General features: G+C 41.8%; 1 protein-coding gene across 20 annotated transcripts in view; it reads right to left on the reverse strand.

Annotated features, from left to right (window-relative positions):
* celf6 (CUGBP Elav-like family member 6) overlaps nucleotides 1–10,412 on the reverse strand; it is a gene marked incomplete at its 3' end in the record, with an annotated part of 260,109 nt that extends 249,697 nt beyond the window's left edge. For all 20 annotated transcript variants that reach the window (XM_080445255.1, XM_080445246.1, XM_080445250.1 and 17 more), the window contains exon 1: nucleotides 10,265–10,412. In XM_080445255.1, coding sequence (XP_080301381.1) covers nucleotides 10,265–10,409 — 145 coding nt within the window. In that variant the 5' untranslated portion in view covers nucleotides 10,410–10,412. The remainder of the gene's footprint in view (nucleotides 1–10,264) is intronic.
* Between the last annotated feature and the right edge of the window lie 10,592 nt (nucleotides 10,413–21,004).

The raw sequence follows: 21,004 nt of genomic DNA on the forward strand, positions 1-21,004 counted from the left end.
AAAAGGAAAATTAAAAAAACGAAAAATTTAAGGTAAAAATGGGCATCTAAAACAATGTTTGAAAAAAATCTAATAATTTATTTTGATATATAAACAATTACTCAAATGGTTTCAAGTGCTTGTTTCACCCACTTCTGAAGGTCTGACGCAAAAAATTACCATTATACATTTGTTTGCAGACGCCTATTTAGGGGGGGTAGGCGAAGTTTTGGAGCATTTCGGAAAAAAAAAATTTTGAAAAAAAAAAAATATGGTCCACCCAAAAATATGTCCACCCATCAACCTGCACTCTTAACCGGATCTGTAACCGTTAACATGGGTTTGAATGGGGGACTGTAAGGGGGCGTGGCTACGTGGGTGGGGGCGTGGCTACGTGGTTGGGGGTCCCCGGACCCCCAACACCCAACTCATTGATAAGCAGTTGGCCATGTGGCCGATGAGAGGAGAAGAGATCGTGGTCCATTTCAATGTAAAAGGTTCATTACATCATCATCCTAGATGAGGATGATGATGATGAAGGGTAGGTTTGTAGAAAAAGTCTGAATTTTGGACTGAAAAGGGGGCGTGGCTACGTTGTTTCGCCTATAACGTCGCCGTGGTAACGCGAAACGGTGAAAAAAGTAATGCGGTAAGTGGCCCGGTCGTCCCGCACGTTTTGATGTATACATTGACACTAACGAGTAAACCGTGTGGGAGGAGTAGCGTTTTGCGCGGTACGTGCGGCCAAAAGGGGCGGGGTTTAGCAGTTTTTGGCTAATAACGTCGCCATGGTAACGCGTATCGGAAATTCACTTCCGAGCACACGATTCCCGACCTGGCCGCACGTTTTGATGTATTTATTGTTGCGGTAGTGTAAACCGTGCGGCCCGTACGGTCCGGCAAACTTTTGTGGCGACATGGAGTGTTGAATTATTAAATATGGCGGAATGCAACAAGTGTGCCACTGCCATTGCATGGCAGGCACACTTAATTAATAATATTAATAATATTAATAATAATGGTAATGGGTGTATTGAAGTAAAATTTTAAATAATAAAAACCATATACGATAGAAATAAAGCTAAAATCTAGGTAGAACGGCACTTATGATAAACCTCTTAAAGGTCCACTTCACCCATTTTCAACCTATCTTCATATAATTGGTCCTCACTAATACTCATTATAAGAAGGTAACATTTTTGTCTACTCAGTCTGTGTCTCAGAGGAGGGCTGTGGACAGTTCAGAAACCTGCCTACCATCTTTAGAGTATTAGCGAGGACCAATTACCATATACTGTATGAAGATACAGTAGGTAGAGCATTGGTGAAGTGGTCCTTTTAAGGCAGGTACAGTATATCTTTAGCAGCAACGTGTGCAAGAAGGCAGAAGGCATACATACGGTACAACAAATTCATTCGTCTATGTCATGTCTGTGTACATTGTCCAAGTAACATTTTAAACCCTATATACTTTGTTGACTGGAGTACCCCAGGGATTTAATAGAGAACCGAAGTCTGACATCACTGCCACTAGAGGCCGCTATCCCCCTAGGACACAGAGTAATTATTTCTATTGAAATTCCCATAGGGAAATCTTAGATCTCGTCGTATAAGAACTGTGTTCCAAAAATAAACAAATCAGCCGGGCGATATTACTCATAATGGATATGAAGCATCAATTGACGATGGAAAAAGTACTATTTATTCAAAGAGTAAGATTTTTTTTCTTCTCCAAACACAGACTTTATCAAATGTAACTCAATATCATATACGACACAGAGTCACATACCTGACAGAATTGGCAGGCTGATTTGTTTATTTTTGGAACACAGTTCTTACATGACGTGGAAAATTCACTTTCGTGACCCAGGGGTAGCGGGAGTGATGTCAGGACTTCGGTACTCTCTACACTACCAGGCGCTTTTTGGTGCCAAGGACCCCCATTTGTGAATGTTTTGTGCCAGGGACCCCCTGAATAGAACACTTTCAAGATTTTTTGGAAAATGTTCAAAGATGAGGTGACGCGCTGCGAGCTTGTAGATCTGCTATTTTTGAATAGCCAACGTATACAATATGGATAAAGGGCTCAAAACGTATTAACACATTTAGCATGGGGAACCCCTGGAACTCCCTCAAAGAACCAATGCTCTAGACTAAATCTCTTTGGCGAAAATAGCCGTTCTACAAGCTCGCAATGCGTCGCAACACGCGTCGTGTTATCAGCTTGTAGATATGCCAAATGCTCACCTCAGAATAGGGACTTAAAGTCGCCTACCGGCTAATGTATCCGGTAGGAAACACAAAGGAGACTCTTTGTGTCTCCTACCGGAAATACACACGGTCATGAAGTTATTGGCTTAGGAATGTGACAAAAACAAAAAGATCTCCATGAATTCAAGGCTTCATGGGGTGTGTAATTGATAGAAAATAAGTCATTTTTTGGGTGAACTATTCCTTTAAAGTACCTCTTCCTGTTCTTTCTCCTTGCTCCCCGTGCCCCCTCCGATTTTTTCTTTTCTCGCTCTTTCTGGAAATAACTTAAAACGATGGAGCTTCGCACAAAAACATAACAACGCTACTGTAGGGGTTTGTGTGTTTAAGGACAAATACAACGTCGGTATCAAGAAGTGAGAACGCCAAGAACAACTTCATAATGAGTCAAGGACAAGCCTATAGTGGGTATGAGAAATGTTGTGAGTTCTTTGAATCAAGGGTTTTTCAAAAGGGATTGGTCGGGTTAAGTGGAGCATAAGTGGAGTGGGGAGTCTGGGGGGTGCAAAGTATACTTTGTTAATCAAAGACAATTTATTACGCTGTAATTTCTGAGGGGAACAAAAGTTCAACAAATTATATTTAAGGCAAATGAAAAACCAAGGCAGGAAAAACTGTCATAAAAGGAGACAGCTGTAACTGTATAAAATGCCTCTCTGTGTTTGTTCGACTTTTTTTTGGGGGGGGGGGAGTAATTATGTGGAACTTTCCTCATCCTTTTAACATGTTGTCTTATAATGCAAATTGGAACAACTACACCATTGCATGCATTCAGGCATTAACTAAATGGCGGTAAATTGTGATTTTTTTTCCTATTTTTTTTGGAGAGACATCAGGTAGCTATAATTGAAAAAGAAAACAAAACATTAAAAAAAAGAAAAAAATCCAGAGCAAATTTGTATAAAATTTCAATTAATTAACAATGAATACGTGACTCATAAGCAATTGCCCTCCTTCCGTCTCCTCTTACCAAGCTTATTCAGGGGATGTTCATTAAACAGAGAGAAATGCAAATTAATTTCCTAAAAGATAACAAGTGTTCACATGTCTAGGTGCACAAATTATGAGGAGAAAAAAAACAACCGAACGCTAGCTGAATGTGACTGCCTGACCCTCTCATGTGTACTGAGGAGGAAAAACAATGGGATTTTCAATTTGGTATGCCAGCTAGGGCTGCATATTTGCCGCCCAAATTCATGTGTGTCTCTCTAACAGTCTGGGGTTTTTTTTAATTTATTTTTTTCTGTCTGTTTCTAGCTAGCTATCCCTGTGGTTCTCAACCTTTTTGGGATCGGGGCCAACTTGAAAGCGTTCGCGGCCCATCAATCTGACCACTTAAGGCATTCAATCCGAGGACGCATATACTGTGTCATTTTTGAATTTTAGCTATAACCATTATTTTATACTTTGGGCTATTAAAAAATAGCAGATCTACAAGCTCATGGCGCGGCACCGAGTGCTGCGCTACAAGCTTGTAAATATATATATATATATATTTTTTTTATCGTGCAAATCTTTGAATATATATGTTTTTTAAAGCGAACATTTTCAACTCAAATCTTCTGGGGATTCTACAAATGTATTCTAAATCCTAACAGTTTTTTTTTTTAAAAACGTATGTTGATATCAGTGGTTCTCAAACTTTTTTCATGTCAAGGACCCCCAAATAGCAGATATACAAGCTCTACGAGCTTGTAGATCTGCTATTTTTTGTGCAAATCTTTGAATATATTTATTTCTTAAGGCTAACACTTGTAACTCAGATATTTGCTTCTGGGGGTCCCTGGAACAAATTATTTTTAGATATTTATTTTTATTTTTTCTATTTCTTATATTATTTTTTCAAAAAACTGTTTAGAAATTGTTTCTAGAATCGGCCTCAGGTCTTAGTGGGTTAGTGTTTTTTCTTTTTACATAGTGTTTTTTCTATGTTAATGTTAAATCATCAATAAAGGTGTTTTGCCAATTATTTTGGGGCCCACATGCAATTACTCATGGTCAACCAGTGGACCCCGGCCCACAGGTTGAGAATCACTGATCTATCCGTCAATTCGTCCGTCCGTCCGTCCATCTGTTCGTCCAGATATGGCTGGTTCTAAAAATAAGCCGTGGTCCAAGTTGGTCCCTTTCTAATGATCACAAAGGTCATCTGCAGATTGACCTATACCTGTCACTCAACGCAGACAAGCCGTCAGTCAGTGTCAAACACTCCCGCTGTGCAATGAAAGCAACCAACAACGGGCATGGGCTTTTGAAATTCCTAGTAGGCATTATTACAACTCACAGGACTGAAATTAAAGACAGCAGTGGGATTTTGTGTCACAGAAAAAGAGCAGCATAAGAAAAAAAAAAGAGGACACATTCGCAATTAGACATAAGTGTCGCCACAGTGCGCTTGTTTTTCCATTTGACATTGCAATATACCTACGAGGACTTTTTTATGTCAATATGGCCAGAGTAGGCTATTTATAGCCGATTAAACTGCCCGGGACCCACCGAGGAGAGCAGAATGGATGGGGGATATTTAACAACTCTTTGTATCTCCTTGGTTGCTGGCTGTGTGGCGGAGCTCAGAGTCTCTGCTCTCAGCGCCAGAGACGGATTGATAGATAATGGTGCTCAAGCAAAAGATTTGCCCCCCACCAACGTTCAGCGTGTCTGAACAATGCATGCGTTCTCGCGCTGACACTAAGTATTATGATAATGCAGTGCTCAGCGAAATGATGGATGTTACGCAGCAGCACGACCTGGCTGCACCGCACGCCGACTAGCGCCCGTGCCCGCCGCTGTAGAGAGTCAAGTCATGCCACCCTCCTCCGAATAAGGCTCCCCGACGACACACAAACTATCAGACCTCCATTAACGTTGGCAGTGTCTGGTGACTGCTAGACAGGGTATAATCCTCTGTTTAAAAAGAGAAGAAAGAGAAAAAAAGACAAGCAGTGAAAAAGAAAAAAAGAATCCCATTAAATACAGAAATGCACTCACCCATTACAATCCATAAAATTCCCCAGATAGCTAGAAACTATGAAATTCTCCAAAGGCACATTCGCACAGGGACTCGGAGATACCGTAAAAGCCCAAAGTAAGAATTCATGACACACATAACATCTGTTTGATTCAACGCGCCACAATCCGCATGAATTAGTCATGAGCAAACATATTTTCATCTGCCCTTAAATCCATAATTATTGTGCAGTCCCTTGTCAAAGGAGTGGGAATGTATAGTGTTGCAAATCATCAGGCACTGTTGAATCAGGGACACCATTAATCTAAATCATATTCTAATGTATAATGGGGATTTCAAAACAGGAGTCAGATTAAATGTATGGCACTGTACTGACTCTTCATGGACTTTACATTGTTGGTGTTGTACAGTGAGGCTGATTATATCTGCCTTCACACCTCTCCTTTCTGTTGTCATGTACAGTACTGCATGTAGCTTCTTCTTATGATAAAAGGTTGACTGAACCTGGGATAATGTTAAGACAGTGCCTCCTTTATCTGTGAAGGGCTTGCCACTATCCACGGATATATTTATGTGATTCTTGGCAACACAAGCTCACAAAAAAACAAAGTAAATACAGAGTTTGGGTATTTGAAAACCTCTGATTTTAATGGTGTGTGGCAAAACTCCTAAATTGCTGGTGTTTATGTGAGCTTTTCAGACACATCCTTTATGAAGAAACAAGAGAAGAAACGGTTTTATAGCCTTTTTATATCTGGGGAGGGTTTGCTGAGCACTCATGCTCTTTTTTTCCTGTACCTGCTTCACATTCATGCCATTATACACAATCACACCTGGGAGCTGCCCAGTACAAGCACAGCCTTCTATTGCTGGCCACTAAGGAGCTCCACTGGAGCAGTTGTGGGTTAAGTGCCTTCTATCACTGATGTGTCCGCACGTTGTATGATTTTAGCTATTATCTCTACCTGTGCCTGCTCCCACGTGGACAGGACACTGTACAACATTATGATGTCGAAAGGTGAGCCATTATCCAACTGGGAAGTTAAATCACACCGACGACATAAAAGACACCATCAATATTAGGTGTATACTTTTTTTTAAAGGCTCACTTTAATAAAGTAGAAAATAGAAATAGCACGAACCACATAAAGCCTTGCGTCCCTATTCTGGCGGCCAACATTCGGCAAAACAAAACAGCAGAACTACAAGCTCACAGGGCCTTGCAGATCGTCTCTTTTTGGTGAAGATAATAGAGTAGAAGGAAAAAAGGAGGGGGCCCAAGTATAGAGCTTGGGGACTCCAGTTAACAAAGAATATAGGATTTAAGTGGTTAACTATTAAAAAAGAATTCTGAAGAACATACTGGCTATAAGAAGAAGTATGTTCATTTCTTTTTTTATTCAGTGTGAATTTCGAGGTTAGTTCTTAAGATTCAAAATGATGGACAATAAATAGGAGAGGCAGACATGTAACTAGACTCACTCTAGTACACCTAACAACTGTGACACCTCACTGTGCATTATTCTTGTCTATAGGAAGACATAGATTTAAACGCAATTTCACAGATTTCTATTTAGTTAGAAATGTCTGGGATCTAAATCTGCCCTGGTGCTTCGATATTGCCAAAAAAAAGACAAAACCATGATTTCCGCAGCAAGTACCGCTTTGCAAGCACCACATATGATATTGTTTGTTATAGGAAGCTTCTACATAACACTGTACTGTAACTGATTTCGATTACCTTCACGGGGGGTTCCAGGTAATCACTGAAGCAACCACTATCATGGGGGTTTGAACCTCTTTCTTTTGACAGTGTATAGCAGAAGATAATACCCCAGCTCCATCTCTCTTTTTTTGTCAAAGACACTCATCACATTTCCTACTGTATAAAGTCCTCAACTTTCCTTGCTTCCCAGTCTGCAGATACAGGTATCACACGTCAAGCACACAGCAGGGAGTGAGGGGGGAGATGGGGGGGGGGGCACCATGAACACACAGTTTGTATACTTCACAGGTGAGTGGCCAATGAAAAAAAAGAAAACTCATCCATATAATGCATTCGCGAAATCTTATTAAAGCTGCACGCCTTGCACTCCCAAAGTGACTTTGAATGTCACGCGGTGGATGAAGTGGGCATAATGCATACATCAGAAGGCTGGCCTTGGCGGGGGCAGCGGAGGGATGATGATTTTGAATGGGCAGACGGCGTGGCTGTGGAACAGGATTATCGTTCTGCAGGCAAACAGCCCCCGGAGTGTTGACATTCAGGGATGGCCGAGGACAGGCGTAAACAACGCAGCCGCGGCCGTCAGAAATATTGTTTTAATCGATCATCATGTTCCACAGAGAGAGAGACACACACACAACGGAGGGGTGTGTGTGTGTGTGTGTGTGTGTGTGTGTGTGTGTGTGTGTGTGTGTGTGTGTGTGTGTGTCCGGTATCGATGACTGATCACTTGTGGAATAGGTGATGTACAGCATACCCTTTAATGGGAAGATATTAGCTGTGGCTTGATTTGAAATATAAACTCTCAGTGAGGTGTGTGTGTGTGTGTGTGTGTGTGTGTGTGTGTGTGTGTGTGTGTGTGTGTGTGTGTGTGTGTGTGTGTGTGTGTGTGTGTGTGTGTGTGTGTGTGTGTGTGTGTGTGTGTGTGTGTGTGTGTGTGTGTGTGTGTGTGTGTGTGAGAGAGTGTGTGACCGATAGTAAAGATGACCACCACAGCATGATGGGATTAAAAATATATAGGCTAATAATGTTCATGATTTTGTTCTTAAAATTACAGATATTTGATTGGATTCTACAAGAGACAGAAGCAATAGGCCAATATCCAACATTCAAAGACAACTAAGCAATATTGCTTTTGAATATTATTTGCTGAATAATCTTATTTTTCCCCATCACCCTACATTGTATTTTATAGTAGCTTAATTTATTTCCTCAGTCAAATTTTCCGTTCTGGGAAAATAATTATAGTCCTGCGTTGACTTGTATAATCATTATCATCATATATTTCATTTTACCCGAAGATGCTTATTATAGCTACACAATCCCAGAGCCTGTCTTGATTTTTTTTTTTTTTGTAATTTATGATCGATCAATGCCATTTTATCTGTGTCCTGTCGGCTAATTACAAGCCTGTGATGCAGGTCCTGGTTGTTTTAGGACAAGGAGGTGACGCTCGGCGGATGAGAGAGCAGATAGGAGAGGAGAGGAGGAGAGGAGGTGAGAGCAGATAGGAGAGGAGAGGAGGAGAACTGGACACAGGTTGGGTCTCTCTGCCTCTGACCAGTGTTGCCAGATATTGCGAGAGAAATAAGCAGGCAGGTCTAGAAAAACAAGCCCAAAAGAAACAATTAGGCACTTTAAACCTATATATTGTATACATGTTTACATAGGCCTACTGTAGCCTATACATTGGCTATTTGAAAAAAGCCGATCTACAAGCTCACAAGGAGTTGTGAGCTTGTAGATCTGCTATTTTCAAAACATCTTGAAAAAAAAAGTGCAATATTTGGATTTTTTTTTTAAACATTGTAACGAATCTGGTAGCCTACGGCCGGGGCTCCCCCTGGCACAAAATATTTTAAGATGGGGGTTATATTATAGGACAAACACACTCATTTAAAAATAAAAATATTTAAGAACCACTGATTTAAATTATAATAAAACATTTTTTTAAAGCAAGCCCAAATAAGCAACAACACTTTAGAAACAAGCCCCCAAAAATAATAAGCGGACATGGCAACACTGCGCCTCTGACTGCTAGTATCCGACCGAGATTGCTTTGTACTTCCTGACTACAACCCGCCTCCCTCCGGACCGGGGCAGAGCAGCACCACCGAGCACAGACAGCACCACCACCACCGCCGTGGACAGCACCACGCACGCATCACGCACAACAGCACACCGTGGCGTGGGGTGCACAACACGCCACGCACCCGCTGTCACGGAAAGAGTTATTTTCAACCGCTATGATGACGTCTAAAAAGTACACACTAAGCCCCCCCCCGCAAAGGTCAAAGCGACCAACATCCCATCATTACAACCGTAACGACCGATATTCAGTGTCTAACTAACGGTGATTTGCATTACATTAGCAGCCTATCCATTATCGGCGGCGAACACTGATATTAATTTGACCATCTAGACTAATACGCATGGCTTCTTCGTGATGATTAAAATATATATAGCCTATGTTTTTTATTGCAAAGAAGAAATAAGTAGCTGCAGAAATACGCATGTATGTAATAGTATGTCTGTAATCGGACGGGCTGGAGCGTTATCTTTCTTTGTAAGGCGACACCAACCTAACTCTCAGCCCGGCCGTCCCGCCCCGCCCCCCTTATAACGGTCTGTTCGGCAGCACATGATGATGTTACAGTCAATGTAATGTAAACACACAAAGCAAGGCATTTGCAGCCACGCTGACAATTAACCCTGCACTTCCAACCCACACCGTCCACTCCCACGTGTGTGTGTGTGTGTGTGTGTGTGTGTGTGTGTGTGTGTGTGTGTGTGTGTGTGTGTGTGTGTGTAAACAAGCCGTAGTGCTTTCTTGGGTTTAATCCTTTTAGCATCCTTTTGTATAGAACTGTACTTTCTGTGCTTTTTTTTGGCAAACTGTTAATAAAGTATTCAAACAATCAATCAATCAATCAATCACTCAATCAAGTGTGTGCGCGTGCTGGTGTGTGTGTGTGTGTGTGTGTGTGTGTGTGTGTGTGTGTGTGTGTGTGTGTGTGTGTGTGAGAGAGAGAGAGAGTGTGCGTGCATGTGTGTGTGCGTGCGTGCGTGCGTGCGTGTTGTGAAACCACACAATGTTCCAGCCTCGAAGGGACTCGAAGCAAGGGGTCCCAAACATGCTCAAAATTTGCCACACTTGGTGCGCTCGGCCCAGAACAGAACTGCAACAATACCCTAATTCCTTTCTCTTTCTTTCTCTCTCTCTCTTTCTTTCTTTCTTTCTTTTAGAATAGCACAGATATATAAATGAGAGATATATATGGGGGGAGAAAGAAAGAAGAAGAAGAAGAAAAAACACCCACCTTTATGCATTCCCGTAAACCTGTCTTTCAGCACGGTGAGTTCGTATATCTTGCCGAATTCCTCAAACAGGGGCTTGAGGTCCTTCTCCTCCAGGTTCCTGGGGATCTGTCCGATGAACAGCTTGATGGCGTCGTGGTCCTTCATGGGGATGGTGTTCTGGAGCCCGTTCATCCTGCTGCTGCCGCCGCTGTCCGTGGTGCTGAAGCCATTCTCCTGCTGCACTCCGTTCGCACTGACTGTAGCCATCTTTCCTCAATGGGCCGGCGGGTGCTCGCTCCCTCTCTCTCTCTCTCTCTCTCTCTCTCTCTCTCTCTCTCTCTCTCGCTCGCTCGCTCTCCCTCTCTCACTCCCCCCTCTCTCTTTCCCTCTCTCTCTCTCTCTCTCTCTCTCTCTCTCTCTCTCTCTCTCTCTCTCTCTCTCTCTCTCTCTCTCTCTCTCACACACACCCTGTCTCTCTCTCTCTCTCTCTCTCTCTCTCTCTCTCTCTCTCTCTCTCTCTCTCTCTCTCTCTCTCTCTCTCTCTCTCTCTCTCTCTCTCTCTCTCTCTCTCTCTCTCTCCAACTGCACTGTGTGCACACACCCCCTCCTATTCTTTATAGCTATCCCCTTTTCTCTCTCCCTCTTCTCAGTCTTTTTCCCCCTCCCCGGCTTGTGCTCTCTTCTCCCCTTTCCTCTTTTATGCCTTTGTTTGGAATTTGCTTTACTTTTTTATGCTTTATGTTGTTTCCTTTCCTCCTCCTATCCCCCTCCTCCCAGACAGTGTCAGCTGCCACTCTCTCCTCGTGACGTAAGCTCGCCAGGCTTTTGACTACACAGTGCATGGGGTACTTTTGTACCTTGACTGGTGTGATAAGGCTTTGTTTGGTGTGAATGTCTGTCTCATTCCTGCCTGCCTGCCTGTAAAGCATTAAAGCATGTATCACTAATGGTGGGGATGATGATGATGATAATGATAACAATAATAATATTGAAGATACATTGAACTAAACATTATGTGCACTCATGTCAGAATGTTGAACTTATAATAACCTGCGTTAAACCAATACAATTACACAAACATTTTGTTCAATTATGAGTAACAAATCCTGTCTTAAAACCATTTAAAAGTATACCAATACAGTATACCAATCTAATTTGGACTACTAGCCATTAGCAGAGATTGCCCCTGTCTTCAAAACATGTTGTTGTGTACACATAACCATATTAAGTGTATACTTTAGTAGATCTCTGAAGTCTGAATAGATTTTTAAGCACCATTCACCCGCCATCCATGTTGAAATGATGTGGGAAAACACTCTACAAGACTTTAAAGATGATTCTAGCCATAGGTAATTCAGGTAATTTTATATCTGAAATTACTGCATTACACTATTGACATCAATAATGTTTTACCAAGGCATTGTATTATGCCTTAATAAAATAGTTCCCTACATTTACTGCATTTCGAACATTTAAACTTGAACGGGTCTTTTGATGATGCAATGGTTACTAATGTTGACAGAACATTTCAGGCAAAGATTCCATGGACAAAACAAACATGATATCTCCGTAAAAATAAAGATTTAAAAAAGGGTTTAGGTTTATGTACGCTATGTTGCCGATGTTGACAACCGACAATGACCATAGACTGTAAAAGTAAAGAAGGAGTCAAGGTGACATCATCACCCGTTGGTGTTTGTTGAGTCCTGTTTCGAAGCCTTGATGCTTCTGCCATCATGTCACTTTGCAACCGGAAGTGACCATATTTGGACGAAAGGGTGGAGCTGGACGAAAGGGTGGAGCTGGGAAGACGCCACTATCGTGATCGCTGTGGGAGTCTATTATGATGATTTGTCAATCACAATGTAGCCACGCCCTGGCCTAAAGCATACCCGACCATTTGACTCTAAATTGGAACATCATCTACAAAATGAACATCATGTTGTGAAGATTTAAATCTGGTGATTGAAAACATTAACTAATTGGAAAACTAGGGTAATGCCCGTTGGGAACGCATGCTCCTCCCGGTTGTGTGATACTCGTTTGTACGGATTGTCACCCATTATGGAGGACAGTACTATGACGCCATATTGATTACATCAGGGATCTCTATACATGGACCTAAAATGGACAGAGAGACATACGGATACAGAAATCTCCATATATGGGCATTGAATGGGACCCAGACAGACAGACAGACAGACAGACAGACAGACAGATTTTCAGTTCTGTGCAACAAAATTCTCACTTGGCACAACATACCCTCGGGTCCTCTGTGATTCACAAAGCAAGTTTGAAGTTGATTGGTCAGACTCAAATTAATTATGCTGGGGACAGTCAGACAGACAGACGCATACAAAGAGATTCCAGGCATTTATAGATTCTGACCAACTTCACACTCTGCACTGCACGCCCCTTGGGTTTGAAGTCGATCGGTTCGACTGGTCTCGAGATAAGCAGGGGGGTTGGGGGGGGACATGGCCACACTGAAAGACACACAAAAATCCCGTGCATTTGTTTACTGAGGTAATGAATCAAGTAAGAAGTAGGATCATTTTATTTTTGCAGCCCTTGGAGTCGCCCCTTCTGGCCATTAGGAATGAATGCATATTCAAGTCCTTTCCACCTTTGTTTCATTTTTCAGGGCGGAAGCTTCCCGCTTGACCATTATGTCATGTGGTCCTTTAAGGCTAAAAAGTACCCTACGCCATGACTAGACCCTGATGGAATTTGCATAATGAGGCCTGGGCCGGCCAATCAGAGACCTTCAGCTCACAGCAGTGGGGTAAGAATCCAAACGGGGACTTATTGAAAGAGAAAATTAAACAAGAATATTGAAAGTTTTACCTGTTTTTACGGTAAGTCTGGCAACATAAGAGTCAATTCACACTTTACAGTAGCTTTACTGCATTTGATTTGACAAGCGTTTTGACCACATTCCGCACATTTACCACAAATCAATGAAGAAAAATTTAGCAAAAAGAGAGAGAGAGAGAGAGAGAGAGAGAGAGAGAGAGAGAGAGAGAGAGAGAGAGAGGAGAGTTTTTTCAAGGCTAGGTTGGGAGAGCACATCCTGCACTTGAACGCCAGCATCCATATACTGGGGGGAAGAGTTGCGAAAAATAGCTGTGAGCTTGTAGATCGGCTATTTTTGGCAGAGATTTGGTGTAGAGCAATGGTTCCCAAACTAGGGGTTGGGACCCCCAGGGGGGTCCAGAGATGATTAGCTTAACACATTGACTGCCAAGATATTAAACATAGTTTTCTATCCCCGTGCCGGCGTATAATTACCTCAATCCGATGATATTTGAAACGCCGTGGAACCGACATTGTGTAAAAAAAACACACGGAAAAAGTTTCCTGTGAGTAGACGGAAGGATCTGTGTATCCATGGGAACAACAAGTTTCCAACCGTGATCCGCCATTTTGGAGCTTTGGTCCGCTGAAAACGGGTGGTTTTCAATGGAAAAAAAAGAAACTGAGTTACAGCCGTTTTTCTGAAAATCCCATCATTGGGGCGGATGGAAGTGACGTTTTTTGGAATGACGTCACATCCACATTGTTCTTCTCTGAGAGACGATCGATCATTCCAAAGCTGTGTTAGGTCGCCCCTTGTGGAATTTCCCCCCAAAAATGTAAAAACGAGTTAACTCGATCTAGGCAATCAAGCGATGGATTCTAAAAACGAGTTGACTCGATCTAGGCAATCAATGTGTTAATGTGCAACATTGTTTTCTCACTCAACAGTAAACAAACCAATATACAGTATAAGTATATACAGGTATCTGCACATTTCTACAGTGACAATTGCATTACTTTTAAGACCCTTTTAAAACCAAAATGGAGAAATTGTCAAAATTACGTAGGAAAGAGGCAAACATTGTGAAAATAGCCGAACTAAAAGCTTTTAGTTTGGCTATTTTAACAATGTTAATCTGTGGAACCGAGTCTAACAAAAGTGTAATGCCTCAACTCCTACAAGTGCTTGTCAGGGTGACGGGTCCCCAGTTCAAATATGATTAATTGTGGTTGGTCGCGGCCTGAAAAGATTGGGAACCCTTGGTGTAGAGTACGCTGTAGACAGCAAAGAGTGGTCCAACTACAGTTGTAAGTCAGGTCCGTTTTACTTAGAATACAGGGTAAGTGGTTAAAAGTGAGCGTCAGCTTTGTGACGCTGTCCAAGGTGCTGGATGGACGCTGCCATTTGCGCACAGAGAAACAGATTGAGGAGCTTGAGTTTTAACCACCTACTTTTGCACTACATTGTTTATCTGCCTTTTTTTCTGTCTTTCTTTGCTGGTCCTTTATTTCGCTTGAGGAATGATGCATTCAAAACCACACAATAAATAAATAAAAAGAGCTTATTTGGCTTTATTCCAAGGAAACATGCTTTCCATCAAAATGCACTTGACCAAGCGGTTTACTGGCTTTTAGATTAGAATTTAACCATCTGGGTTAAAAGTTGGGGTTCTTCTTAATAATAACCTACTGTATTACTGTGGGCCGATGATTGAGGAATGTACTCATTTTATTGTGCCTGGACAACCTGATGGCTGGATTTGGTACTGATAGAACAGTACTTCTCATTACACCGGCTGGCGTATAGGGCAGCAACAAAGTCCCACCACTTCTGTCTGTATCTGGCCCTTTTCTCCATGGCTCCACAGCTTAGTGGTGTTGTAGCTCTCTGTCAATGGTCCTGTGCCATGTTATTTTGGGCCACCCCACTCTTTTTTTTACCCTCTGGGGTCCAATGTAATGCAATTTTGGGAATTGCTGTTGTTTTCATTCTGAACACATGTCCATTCCATGCAGGTCCACCGGCATCTCTGTAATGTTGTGTGATCTTGTTGAGTGATTCTGAGAAGGTTGTTGTTGGATATGGCGTTTGGCCAGAAGACATGCAAGTATGGAATTTATGGGTATCCTGTTCTATTGTTTCACAGCATTCGGCTCCATAGAGTAGTGTTATACACAACAATACACAACTTTGATGTATTCAGAGTTTGGTTTTGGGGCTGCATTGCTTACATTTCCAGATTTGTTTTAGTCTTGTGAATGTTGCATGAGCATTGTTTATCCTGTTGTGAATTTATTGGCTGGTACCTCCATCGTGGTAAATGATGCTTCCTAGATATGTGAAGTTATGGGTGTTTTCTATGATCTGTTCATGTATTCCTATTGCTTTTGATTTATTGGTCTTGTTGCGGTGGATCCCCAGTCCAACTTATTGCCCACAGGGCTAGAGTCTCGCTGTTTGTTACTGTAAGTAGTGATGTGCATGTGGAGGAGAAGAGGAGAGCTAGATCGTCTACAAAGGCAAGGTCTTCAAGGGTGGAATAGAGAGTCCATCACATTCCTCTCGCTTGATCTTCTGTTCTCTGCATGACCCAGTCTATGGTGAGGTGGAATAATAGTGTTGACATTTCACGTCCCTGGCCCACTCCAGATTCCACTGCAAAGCTGGTTTTGTTTGAACCCTAAAGTGCAAGAAAAGCTGTTGTAAAACTTGTGGATGATGTTCACAATATGAAAGAGGACATCATTTGAGGATCTTCCAGAGGCTATCACGGCTATATAAACACATTTCTAACGTCACAACACTTTCCTATCAGAGATTAAACTATACATTACACTGTTTAAAGTGAGCAGCCACATTTTTAAGCACATTTGTGGATTTGTTCTTCTGTCATTTTCTTCAAGACAGTGCAAAGAATTGTGACACAACAAAGCCTGCAGTTGTATCCTCAAAATGTGGTGAAAAGAAGGCTGTATTTCTAGGCTGCATAGCAAGACGCCTCTGTAATGGGACAGTACCTTTGCATTTTCAGGCATAGACATTTACCATTCACAGGGCACAGCATCCGAATTGAGACACAGGAGAGTATTTGAAAGCCGATTTAGTAGCTTTTCTGTGACTGACATCTTGGTACTGCAAGCAAGTGGTACTCTAAAAAACAGTTAAAACAAATGCTGAGACATGTTTAGAACTGTCGTAGAAACCAGGTAAGGAACAGACCGGTAAAATATTTAGATTTTGGCTGAAGCGGCTCTATTGGAATACATTTTTGTGGGACATTAATATGTAACATTATATTAACTGTAAAATGTGTGTGTGTGTGTGTGTGTGTGTGTGTGTGTGTGTGTGTGTGTGTGTGTGTGTGTGTGTGTGTGTGTGTGTGTATATATATATATATATATATATATATATATATATATATATATATATATATATATATATATAAATATATATATATATACACACACATATAAACAGCCAAATGCAGCTATATATATATATATATGTATATATATATGTATATATATATGTATATATATATGTATATATATATATATATATATATATATATATATATATATATATATATATATATATATATATATATATATATATATATACACACATATAAACAGCCAAATGCAGCCTTTCTCAAAAGTCAGCAGTTGAACATTACTAATACATAACTGATTCACTGATATACTGTAGAGGGCATTTTCTTCCATGTACACTACTTCACAAACTAATTATTCACGAACTCAGCTATGAACTCTGGTGTCTAAGCGATATACTTTATGGCAAACTGTAGAAAACTATTTTTTCCCCAAGCATAGCATAGCTTTTAGTATTTGTTTGATCTATATCCATGGCGCCATACAGTACCATGGGTATATGCTATTACTTAGTTATTATGGAATGGTTGGCTCCAGTGGGAACTGAAGCCCTGACCTATGTCAGCTGTGTTAACGTTATGCTCTACTCACTGACAATGTAGGATGCTAGCAGTAGAAGTATTGATTCATGTTTTTATATTCAGTTCTGCAGGTCTCTGCGTGTGCATGTGTTTGTCAGAGTGACTGCTCTTTGGGGAGTGTTGTGTTCTCAGAGCAACTAAAAGTAACATCTGGCACTGTGATGCCTTCGTTACTGTTATTTATTTATTTATCTTCCATTTAATCATGTCTTTGTAGATCTTTTAAGAGGAAGATCCTGCAGAGGGTTTTGGGCAATGAACAGGGCTTTCACAAAAGCACAACGGGCTCCCCCTTGTCAATAACATCAGGGTCATTCATTTCCATAAAGGCATAGCTAATTTAGCTTCGGTGCTGCCGCTTATTGGTTTCAGGATTTCATTTTTTTTTTTTTTCCCATTTTTTGTCATTTCTCCACAGGGGAGCTCAGCTGCACAGCTGTGAAGGCTTGGCAAGAGCCTGGCAGGAGGAGACGCAGGTACGGTGTGATCTCCTCAATTATGCCGGTGTGCAGGCATCCTCTTTTGTCTGAGCACAGGCAAGCGTATCAGAAAAGGTTGACAGGGTTCTTCCACTCGTCTGTGTCAAGCTCAGCACCTGTACGACTGCACAGGGCAGATCCACCGATGGCTCCACTCTCAGACAAAATGCAGTCAGAATAGTTCCAGCTGTGCTTGTGGAGTGTGTGAACTTGCTATAGGAGGGGAGTGCAGAGGAAAAAAACCAGCTCTCTTTTGTATTATTATTTCTGGGTGAAAACATTAGCCTTGGGCTAATATTCTACAGAATTAGTTGGTGAAAAGAAATATATATTATATATCCCTCCACAAGCCAAAATTTGGATGGAAGTCAACAGTGAAGGTATGGAAATGTCAGCAAAAGAACGTTGCCTTGTGCCAGGGAAATATCTCATTTCAGTTTATTTAACTAGAGCAACCCACTCGCTACTCTTGCTGTTTTCCGTGGAACGCCTGAGTAAAGTGCCATTGCTGTTTTTATTACTAACATTATTCACAACCTAGTCAAGGTGACTTGCTGGAATGTCACAGACAGGCAATTTGAAAACAGCCACCAAAAATATCGTCCCTTGAAGTAGTGAAATCAGAGGCAGAAAGTTGTGCATTGAGAATAACAGCTTGGTTACCGTGCACAATTCCTTTATGTCCTGCGTGTTCATTATCCCAATAAAGTGGATATATGGAGTGGACCATGTGGAAGGTAGTCATGCATGAACATTTTTTTCCACTGTCTGCTTTGTAGACCGAGTCCAAGAGAGAAATTCAGCCATTGATATTCATGTCACAGCTAGCATGAGATGTGACAGTATTTTTTTGTGAATCTCTGAGTGCATATGGTAATACCAGAGCAGTCTCAAACCGCAAAACACAGAGTCTCTGCCTCAGGGAGGGGTGCGCTGCTCCCCCTCAACTACACACACACACACACACACACACACACACACACACACACACACACACACACACACACACACACACACACACACACACACACACACACACACACACACACACACACACACACACACACACACACACACACACACACACACACACACACGCCATCATCACAGGATAAAGCAGTCTCTCAGAGGCAATCATTTTCTCTCAAAAGTCTATTTCCCCCCAAATTCATTTGCTTCCCCACAATAGAGGAAGGCAGGGGCTGCTGTTGGTCCAGACCCAGACAACCGTTTTTGAAGGATTTAATGTTTTGCCTATTTTCATTGTGAAAAGGTGGATTACATCTCAATGATGAGGGCCTATTCTTCCACCGTGACCCTGTGTGGTTGTTGATCGCACGGCTGAATGACAAGCAGCGTTAACCCATTCAATCCGGGAACGCATCCGTGTGTCATTTTAAGATTTCTTTGGCCACTCAAATATAGCAGATCTACAAGCTCTCTATGAGCTTGTAGATCCACTATTTTTGAAAAATCGTGAAAATGTGTGCAAATCTTTGAATATAAATATATTTTTAAAGCGAACATTAGTAACTCAAATCTTTGCTTCTGGTGGGGGTCCCTGGAACAACATATTTTGAGATGGGGGGGGGTTGTCCGTGGCCAAATATATATTTTGGGGGTCCTTGACATGGAAAAGTTTGAGAACCACTGATTATAGCAACATTTAGAAGACATTTGTAGATTTGAGTTACAAATGTTCGCTTGAAAAAAACATTTCATGATTTTTCAAAAAACGCAGATCTACAAGCTCATAGCCGCGCTATGAGCTTGTATATCTGCTAATTTTGAATAGCCAAATAAATCTAAAAATGCAACAGATGCATTCCCGGTCTTAAAGGGTTAAACTGGCCCTCTGAAGCCTGGGAGTGAATAAATAAATGAGAGAGGAACAAATGAGAGGTCACGGAGACCGCCAAGAGTCGTCTATTTCCTACCAGCTAATGAATCCCAGAATCCACCATGTCTGCCTCCCCTGAGTCTATATGAGGGGCGGTCTGGACGTTTATTTTTTCCTTTTCTTTTCTTTCCAACCATGCAAGTAAATGTGGTGTTTTGCATTTCGCTGGGCACTAATGCGATAGGTTTGCAGACCGTGGGTGTGCTCGGTTCAGCTTCACAATATGTGGATAATTCATTTGAAATTAACTCAATGGACATCATTCAACTAGCAATACACAAGAGCTGAAACAACCCCGGGCAGCAGTAGCCTTGATGAGCCTCTGACCTTGGAATAGTACAGAGGAAAAAAAGCTTCGGGCTGAGTGAGAAATGGTGACTGCTGCAAGTTGTTGCAAATGTTGCAAGTAACACTATGTGGCCGCTTTAAATTGATCCAGTGGAGCCGCCCAGGTGGCAAAGGAATGAAAGTACTGCAGGGGTGCGACTGTTAATCAAACTAATTGATTTAACCAATTACAAAAATGTATCCATTTTAATAAAATAACTTTTATACAGTAGCAAAAGTAGGAAATACAAGCTCACAACATGTCAAGATGAGTTGTGAGCTTATAGATAAGCTAGTCATACATAATTGCACAATATACTGTAGGGTCAAGTGGTTAATCAAACGTATCGATTTGGTCGATTATAAAAACATCGGTTCAAAGTTTTTTCACGTCGATAGGTTGATGTATAGAAAAAAGTACATTGATTATTCTATAAAACATGGTAGTAGGGTGCAAGGGAAAGAGGAGACCTGGTTAATCCCGCGGGGAAAATTCAGTTTCCAGCTTTAGTTCACCCAGCTGAGATGGCTGCTCAGATGGTTCTGGTAAGCGCACGGGGTGAAGCAGTTAGTTAGTAAGTTTCTTGCTCATAGACACCTCGACACGTAGCCCGAGCCGGGAATCAAATCTGTGACGTACACCTTCTGTTTTCCCAAGTGGCCTCTCTACTCATTCAGTTATGGCTGCCCAGTTGGCACAGATCAAGTGTTTGAGCATGTCTACTGCGTGCGTGCGTGCGTGCGTGCGTGCGTGCGTGCGTGCGTGCGTGCGTGCGTGCGTGCGTGCGTGCGTGCGTGCGTGCGTGCGTGCGTGCGTGCGTGCGTGCGTGCGTGCGTGCGTGCGTGCGTGCGTGCGTGCGTGCGTGCGTGCGTGCGTGCGTGCGTGCGTGCGTGTGTGCGTGCGTGCGTCTTTCCCTTCTTTCACAACTACCAAGGAACTTCCCCTGGGCTGTTGCTGCAAAATGAAAGGCACTCACCCGTGCCTGCTTTAATAGGGATTATAAACTATTATACTATTATAAGGAATTTAAAATAATACAGAATTGATATAATAACAAACAGTGTTTTGTGCATTTCTTTCTGAAAAGAAAAAAGAAAAGAAAATGTCATTTTGTTTTAACAGTAAACAGTGAACACCATTCTCTGAACAAAATACTCTATACTGTGGCCTAAACCCATTTTGTCGAATCAATCACTCAATTTGGCAAAACTTTTTAACAAGTCCAGGTAGTTAAGACACCATTTGCAAAACTCTAAACACATTCTCACTCGCTCACTCAA

Source organism: Gymnoscopelus braueri (genome assembly GCF_963280865.1).
Source record: "Gymnoscopelus braueri genome assembly, chromosome: 1".
NCBI classification, from domain to species: domain Eukaryota; kingdom Metazoa; phylum Chordata; class Actinopteri; order Myctophiformes; family Myctophidae; genus Gymnoscopelus; species Gymnoscopelus braueri.